General features: G+C 35.7%; 1 protein-coding gene across 1 annotated transcript in view; it reads left to right on the plus strand.

The window, feature by feature from the left end:
• LOC107746012 (receptor-type tyrosine-protein phosphatase delta-like) overlaps nt 1-8,198 on the plus strand; it is a 70,845-nt gene that overhangs the window by 49,727 nt on the left and 12,920 nt on the right. Inside the window, exons 23-31 of the mRNA XM_016560047.1 lie at nt 2,164-2,420; nt 3,087-3,180; nt 3,358-3,567; nt 3,892-4,052; nt 4,456-4,467; nt 4,577-4,692; nt 4,824-4,862; nt 7,084-7,181; nt 7,362-7,485. Of these exons, the coding sequence (XP_016415533.1) occupies nt 2,164-2,420; nt 3,087-3,180; nt 3,358-3,567; nt 3,892-4,052; nt 4,456-4,467; nt 4,577-4,692; nt 4,824-4,862; nt 7,084-7,181; nt 7,362-7,485 (1,111 nt within the window). The remainder of the gene's footprint in view (nt 1-2,163; nt 2,421-3,086; nt 3,181-3,357; nt 3,568-3,891; nt 4,053-4,455; nt 4,468-4,576; nt 4,693-4,823; nt 4,863-7,083; nt 7,182-7,361; nt 7,486-8,198) is intronic.

An 8,198-nucleotide genomic window follows, 5' to 3' on the forward strand; every position in this document is an offset into this window, starting at 1 on the left:
TCAACTTTACTGTTCAGTGCACTGATGTCAGACTCATTTTGGATAATAAAGTTAATTGTTAAATGCCCTGCCTCCATTACGTATCTGTCACATCATTATAAGTGTTTGATCACCACATTTGAGTGATCATTGCAAAAAATATGTTTATGTATATATATATTCTGTTTATGTATATACTGTATTCTATACTGTATATAGTACCAGTCAAATGTGTGGACACACGAATGGGAAAGTGTCCAAACTTTTGACTGGTACTGTACTATAATATACACAAAGAATATCGGCCGATATATCGATATCTGCCTTTTTTTACTCCCTAATATCGGTATCTGCCCCAAAAAACCCATATCGACCGGGCTCTAGTTTTTATTATGGAGTTTTTCAATTGTCTGTCTTGAATATAAATTGGCAATATTTTGCTCTACATCATAAATTACACACACCCACACTGAAAACATGAATTTTAAAGCAGTTATGTTTATTTTTGAAAACATATGTTTGTAATAAGTAATTACAAAGTAAGAACGTTTAGGGTGTGAGTATATGCAGTTTACGTTACACAAAAAAGCGTCAAAGTATCATCAAGTTATGTTTACCACAGACCTTAGTTTACTCATGCATTAACATAATGGCTGCAGCACTCTATATTCAAGACAATATTCAAAGGCCCCTCATATAGATATGTCTGGTACTTCTGATGTAACTAGAAAAATTTAGATTTAGTGTAGAAATTTTGATGATTTGTAAGATTTTAATAGTTTCTTTTCCAGGTCTAGAAATCTCACTTTTTAAAATTCCCAGTAACACTTTATTTTACAGTGTCCTTGTTACATGTTACATGTATTTATTATAGTATTAAAAGTAAGTTATGTATAATTATATGCAACAACCCTAAACCAAACCCTAATTCTAGCCCTAACCTTATAGTAAGTACATGTTGTTAATTAATATTACCCAGTACTTAAATCTATAATTACACTGTAACAAGGACACTGTAAAATAAAGTGTAACCAAATTCCCTCATATATTTTATAAGACCGTGGATGCCTGGTCTAAAATGTTAGTTGTTGGGGGAATTAATTAAAATAATAAATCTGATGTTAGTTTACATTTTGAATTTTAAGCTGTTTTTTATTTTGAAGCTTGTTTTGTCTTATTTTAAATAATTTTAAGCAGAGCTGATCCTCCCTATACGCAAGCTGCGTAGGGCCCCCGAAACACCAGGGGGCCCCCTTGCTCACAAAGATGATTTAATTTTAGTTTCGTTTTTGAATTTGGCCAGCGGTTATGAAAACATAAATTATTATTTCTTTTAATGCGGTGCGCTGTCGCCCTTTCTATGTAAAAATCAGTCAAATCATGTAATGTGAATGTCGTACAGTCTTGCTCGAGACTAAAAAAAACTAGTTGAAAGCATACTGAGCTGCGGTAGAGACACTGTTTCTCAAGCGCTTTCCGCGAGCGCGATTCAAGACGGAGTGAAACACGGACAAATGAGTTTCATTCATTTGTTCATAACCACTCATACAGTTTTGCGTAGGGCCCCCAGAAGAGTAAGATCGGCACTGATTTTAAGCCATTTTGTGACCCCCTTTTAAGTACTCTGAGGCCCTCTAGTAGACCCCGGACCCCTGGTTGAGAAGATGACAGACGATATCATTAGCTCAGGTGCTTTCCGTGAGCGCGATTCGAGACGGAGTGAAACACGGACAAATGCGTTTCATTCATTCGTTCATAACCACTCATACCCCCCCTCCCCCGCCGCCGACACAGTTTTGCGTAGGGCCCCCAGAAGAGTAAGATCGGCACTGATTTTAAGCCATTTTGTGACCCCCTTTTAAGTACTCTGAGGCCCTCTAGTAGACCCCGGACCCCTGGTTGAGAAGATGACAGACGATATCATTAGCTCAGTATAAAAACAAACATGTGGGTGTGTGTTGTTCCTCCATTGCCACCCCTTCATGCAACATATTGAGATGGAATTGTGTATGACAGTGTTTGTATAAACATGTGAGCGTGTGCATGTTAGCAAGTGTCTGAAGTGTCAGTCTCAATCTGATTCTGCCCTCCTCGAGTGTGTGTATGCCACAACACGTATCGTCTTGGCTGGTTAAGTATGCATTTTTTGCATATTTGCTTTTCTGTTTTCTCTTTCTCTGTTAGATCTCATATGGTAATGGTGAGAGTGTGGAGGTGGATGGGCGGCTCGGGCAGAAGTTGGTGACTAAGCTGAAGCCACAGTCTCTCTACACCTTCCTGTTGACCAGTAAAGCTGATGGCACTGGAGGCCTGCAGCACCGTGCAGATGCCATGACGGCTCCAAACCTGCTGACCAGGAAACCCCAGCTGCTGGACAAGACCAGCTCTCAGAGCATCGCTACCCTGCAGCTGCCCACTGTCCAGGGACAGGATAATGTCAGGTCAGGAAAATACCAATGAAAATAAACTTTTCAAAAAGTTAAAAATAACAGTTTTCTTTTTAAAGATATTTTAAGATATTTTAGTATCATTTATCACTGTTATGGCAAAGCAGAATTTTCAGCAGCCGTTACTCCAGTTGTCAGTGACATATTATTTGTAATATTGTCATTATAATATGCTGATTTGGTGCTCAAGAAACATTTATTATTATTATTATCAATGTTGAAAGCATTAATATTTTTGTGTAAAAGCAGAATTTTGATGAATAGAAAGTTCGAAAGAACAGCATTTATTTGAAATATAATTTTAATAATATGGAATTCATTAATGTAGAATGTATTTTTTGTAATAATGTAGAAGTTTTTACTATCACTTTTTATGAAATGCAGCCTTGCAGAATAAAATATACATAAATGCATACACACACACACACACATACACACACACACACACATACACATACACACGCACGCACATATATATAACCCTAACCCTATGCTGACCTAAAACAAAAAATATTTTCATTGATGATTTTTGTCAAAATTTCATAATTTCACAATGCAAAAATATTTAATGGTCTTTATAAAAACTTTTTTTTTTTTTAAATAACCCAGACTTTTCTTTCACCCGTAATAATATAATATCATGTGTTTTTGTTTTGGAAGGGGTTTCTACATTGTGGTTGTCCCTCTGAAGAGGCAGAGAGGAGGAAACTTCCAGAATTTATGGAGTGATCCAGATGAGATGAACATTGATGAGGTAATACATTTTTGTAATCAGATGCTGACGTTGTCATTTCAATAGTTTGTACAATTTTGATCAAGTCGTTCACTATCATTATTGAAAAAGCTGTTGAAAGCTTAAAGCACATGTTGGTTCAGCAGAAGGGAGTTGCAGTGTCTGTTGTGATTAACTCCTTTTTTCTGCTTTCTCCAGCTGCTGAGGGAGATTAATGGCACTGGTCACTCTGTGCGTCTACGGAGGCAGGCGGAGGCAAAACCGTACATCAGCGCTTATTTGCAGAATCTTCCAGCTGAATTCAAACTTGGAGACGGACGTGTGTATGGAGCATTCGTGAACCGACCACTTGTAAACGGACAGGAGTGTGTGTGCTTCGTGCTGGCTATTCTTGAACTGGGCCAGAACGTAAGTCTTTCTTTTCTCTCTCATGTTGGAGTATTTTGGGGTCCATTATGATAATGAAGTGATTAGGTTTACTGTGTTAAATAATTTCATCATTGTGTGAGCATCCTTTCTCAAATTATGATATTATTTTTAAAGGGGTGAATGTCTCAAAATGTGGGGGCAAAACTTAAAACGCATTTTTGGAAAAAAAAAAAAGATACTTTTCACTTTTATATAAAAATTATTTTTAAATATTTAAAAATTAATATTACATGTAATTTTTTATATATTTTTAAAATTTGAAATATTATATAGCTATGTGTCTATTCGATCTTTGATTGACAGACCTTGTACTCCACGAGTCCATTCTCTGATGCCGTGCTGTTCTCCGATGTTGAGCCGCAGCCAATCGTAGACGAGGAGGAGGGGCTTCTGTGGGTGGTGGGGCCAGTGCTGGCCGTCATCTTCATTATTAGCATTGTCATCCTCATCCTCCTCTTTAAAAGGTGAGAGAGAAAGAGAATTGAGCAGAAGAGTGATTGAGAATTTGATGACATTCATGGGAATTTAAACATTTAAAATGGAAAAATCATAGGTCTATGGTGAACATACATTTTTCTAATTATGCTCTGCTCTACGTTTTTCTGAAAACCAATTGCTGTATCTCCTAGCTATTGCTTGTGTAAACTTAAAACCGGAGTGTTTGTGAGTGAATCATTCATTCGAGTCAGCCCTTTTAAATGAATCTCGATTCACGATTCACTCATTTGAATGAAAATGGAAAGGAATGAGAGGGTAATAAGCAAAGGAATGAAAATGATAGATGCTTTATATTTTACTTCAGCAGAAGCTGATTTTATTTATCCCTAATTCTTTTTTCTTCCCTCACTTTATCCGTGCACAAACCAGCAAACCAGACAGGTCTGTGTATTATGTTTCTCTCTAAATCTAATTATGACCGAAATGCAATAGAAACTATTTCCTGCTAAGTGAGTGTTGCTTTAATGCTCCTGCGCGTGTGATGTTACAGGAAGCGGGCAGAGCTGGAGGGCAGGAAGTGCAGCTTTCCCAGCAGCAGTAAAGCCATGAGTTCCCAGCATCCATCTGACCCAGTGGAGCTGCGTAGAATCAACTTCCCAACGGCTGGTAATATGCTGATGAAAAGACATGTCACAAACACACTCACACACAGGTACAGAGTGCTGAAGAATCAGCTTTCAGTCCCCCTTTGATGCACACACACTGTCTGTATCAACACAGTGTTGTCTCTTTTCTAGGTTTGCGTGCATCTATCATCGGTTATCGACGGTTATCAAGTTAGTTGTGGTTTTTGGAGTCTATACTGACTGCTTAACTGCCATTAACACATATGCAGTAACCGCTTTGGCTTTCAGTAACCAGCAAACACTCATGCACACATACTTTCCATCATATGTTGGACTTTCCACTGACTTCATATGTTTTATATTTAGCTAATGATGTTTTCTATCCCCTAACCTCTAAACCCTCACACAAGCTTTCTGCATTTTTAGCTTTTCATTAAGTCATTGTTTAGTGTTTATTAAGATGTTTCCTCATGGGGACCATTGGCTGATTTCAGGTTTTTACTATCCTTTTGGGGATATTTAGTCCCCACAATAACGGCAAAAACTGATCTATACACACAGATGTGCACACAATTATAGCTAGCCAGAGATATTTTTCAATAAAGCCAGCTATATTAAAGATTACAGTAATTCAGTGTTGAATCGATGTTGATCTTGACTTTGTTGTAATGCAGCTATTGCAGACATGAAATGAACTCTTCTCAGTGATATTCTAAATGCAGCAATATTGATTTCTGCTTTAAGTTTAATTTGATCTGATTCAGCTGTTTCGTTGTTTATTTCATCTTGTCTAATACTTCTGACTGTCTTGTAATCTATACCCTCCCTTGCGCTCATTCAGTGTAGTTCAGATTTTATTTCTAGAGATTTTAGAGTGGGATGTGAATATCTGTCTGGGTGGAGACCAGTCCCCTCCCACAATCAAAAAAAAAAAAAATCATATATCATGAAATAATTGTAATAAAGTTTTCTGTGAGGCTGTTTACTTAATTAAATATAACATTTGTGTATATTCTTTTCTGCTGAGTAGGTAAAACTGTACATGCATTTTCAATGACTTACAACTATTCACCAGACTATAGTAAATAGTCTAAACTTTTCTATTTAAATAAAGCTTTTGTTTTAGTTTATAGATGCCTAGTGTATCATTTGTCATTTAAAAAAATAACTGACAAGCTTACATTTTGTGAGCTTTAAATTATTACTGTTCAGTTATTATTTGTGTGGACAATAATTGTATAAAACATTAAATATACAGTGGGTACGGAAAGTATTCAGACCCCCTTAAATTTTTCACTCTTTGTTATATTGCAGCCATTTGCTACCACTAGCCATCCAAACCATCAATATTATTACATTTAGAAAATGACTGAAAGAGTGCCTGTTGTGAATTAATGACTGTTGCTAGCTGGATACAAACAACTGCACTACAAACTACCCCTAAAATAATATTTTTAAAATAAAATAACATTATGCCTTTTATGAACACTTTTCACTTTTGAAAGCAGCCTAACATGATGTTTCATCAGATTCAACCCTGTAAAGTCCACTTTCTACTGTATCATATTTGATGCATACATTTCTAAGGCCTCTAAATTATCAGCGTGATCAAAAGTGAAAAACTTTCCCCTTCGGGTCGTGGTACATGCGTCTTTCTGCTGCGAAATCTTTACTTGTTTTAATTAAGTAAACGTGAGAATAACTTTTATATAGTAATATTTCAAGATGGACACTTACTGGACTGAAGCAGCTTAGGTTTACTTGATTATCCACGTATCATTTTGTTTTAGTTTTTTTGTTTTTAGAAAAATCATGTTAAAATGTGAGTATTAAATATTGTGTGTTCCATAATATGTTTTGCATTCCACAACTATAACCCCACAAACTACAGAGCTTTTATCATAAAACTAAGCATTTAAATATCATCTTAATAAGACATCATTTATTTGGAGGTATAGACTGATATTTATATGCATTTTATGTAAGTAGTCTGCTTTACTGTTATAAAGATCTCATTGATTTACATTACAAACTAGAATTGAGTCTTACTTTTGGCCATTTAAATATCAGCAACTGCACCAAATTGCATATTTATGCACAGTTTGGGCCTCTGAATAAAACTGTTTTTCCCCCTCCTCGAGTATGAGCTTGAAATTCTCTTATTTCATAATATATTTTAGATTTTTTTTTTTATCGTCGAATAAACTCTTCCATTAAAAACAATTTTAAATGATATTTTTTGTATATCAGGCTTTACAGGGTTAACTTCTTTTAGCAGTTTTCTCCCGAAAAACACATACACTCATGAACGCTAGTGCTAAAACATAGATGAGATCACTAACATTCTCTCACACTGCTCAGAGCTCTCAGTCCAGTAGCATGCCGTGTTCTCAGGGTCTGAACTGGTGTGTTTGTGGGATGTGATTGACAGGCATGACCAGCCACCCTCCAGTGTCCTTCTCAGAACTGCCAGCTCACATAGAAAGGATGAAAGCCAATGACAACCTGAGGTTCTCTCAAGAGTATGAGGTCAGATCTCACATTAGCACCACATTTTTAGCATACTATAACATGCTTTGAGTTCCTTTGAGTACTTTTTTTGTGTGAGCGCTAATTTCATTGCACAGGCCATGTGATGTTTGTAACGTGAAGTACAGTACAGGCATGTCCAGTGTGAGGTGTAATTCATGACACGCTTCTCTCTTGTAGTCTATTGATCCCGGGCAGCAGTTCTCATGGGAACATTCTAACCTTGAGATAAACAAGCCAAAGAACAGATACGCCAATGTCATCGCCTACGACCACACCAGAGTAGCACTCTCCAACAATGACGGTGAGAGCATGGGTGCACAGTATGTCAATACTGCTGTTTCTATGTGTGTATTTGAGTGAAATATCACATTTGTTCATCTTAAAGGGGTGCTATAATGGGAAATCAACTATTGGCGCTTTTCCACTGCATGGTACGGCACGGTACGGCTCCCGCAGGTTCACTTTTGGGAGGTTTTCCACTGGGTACAGTACCTGGTACCTGGTACTTTGTGGAAAAGCACCAATATGGCATATATGTTATTACCCATTCACATTTTTGTTATCTCTAAATGTACACATACTGTACCAAGGTTGTTATTGTAAACTAAAAATAAAACTATTCATTTTTTTGGTACATGAAATAAAGCTGAAATAAAATAAAATATTATAAATATTAGATAAACTTAACTGGATGCTGCCAACTTAATTACCTTGATAACTAACCGAAATACATTTGTACTAAAATTACTAAAATTAAAAATGAATCATTAAATAGACATATAAAAAATGACAACACATAACAGAATTACTAAATTTTAAACTAAAATTAATATCACAGCAAAAAAATATAACTAATTATAATCTAATATATTAATTAGTACTACGATGATATATAAATATATATATATATATATAAAATGTATATTTAATACTATATAATATAATATATATACTTAATGTTTTTTTATTTATTTTTTTTATTCTATTTAATTGTTTGTATTTTGTATATGCTTA

This window comes from Sinocyclocheilus rhinocerous, unplaced genomic scaffold (genome assembly GCF_001515625.1).
Source record: "Sinocyclocheilus rhinocerous isolate Xijiao unplaced genomic scaffold, SAMN03320098_v1.1 scaffold288, whole genome shotgun sequence".
NCBI lineage: Eukaryota > Metazoa > Chordata > Actinopteri > Cypriniformes > Cyprinidae > Sinocyclocheilus > Sinocyclocheilus rhinocerous.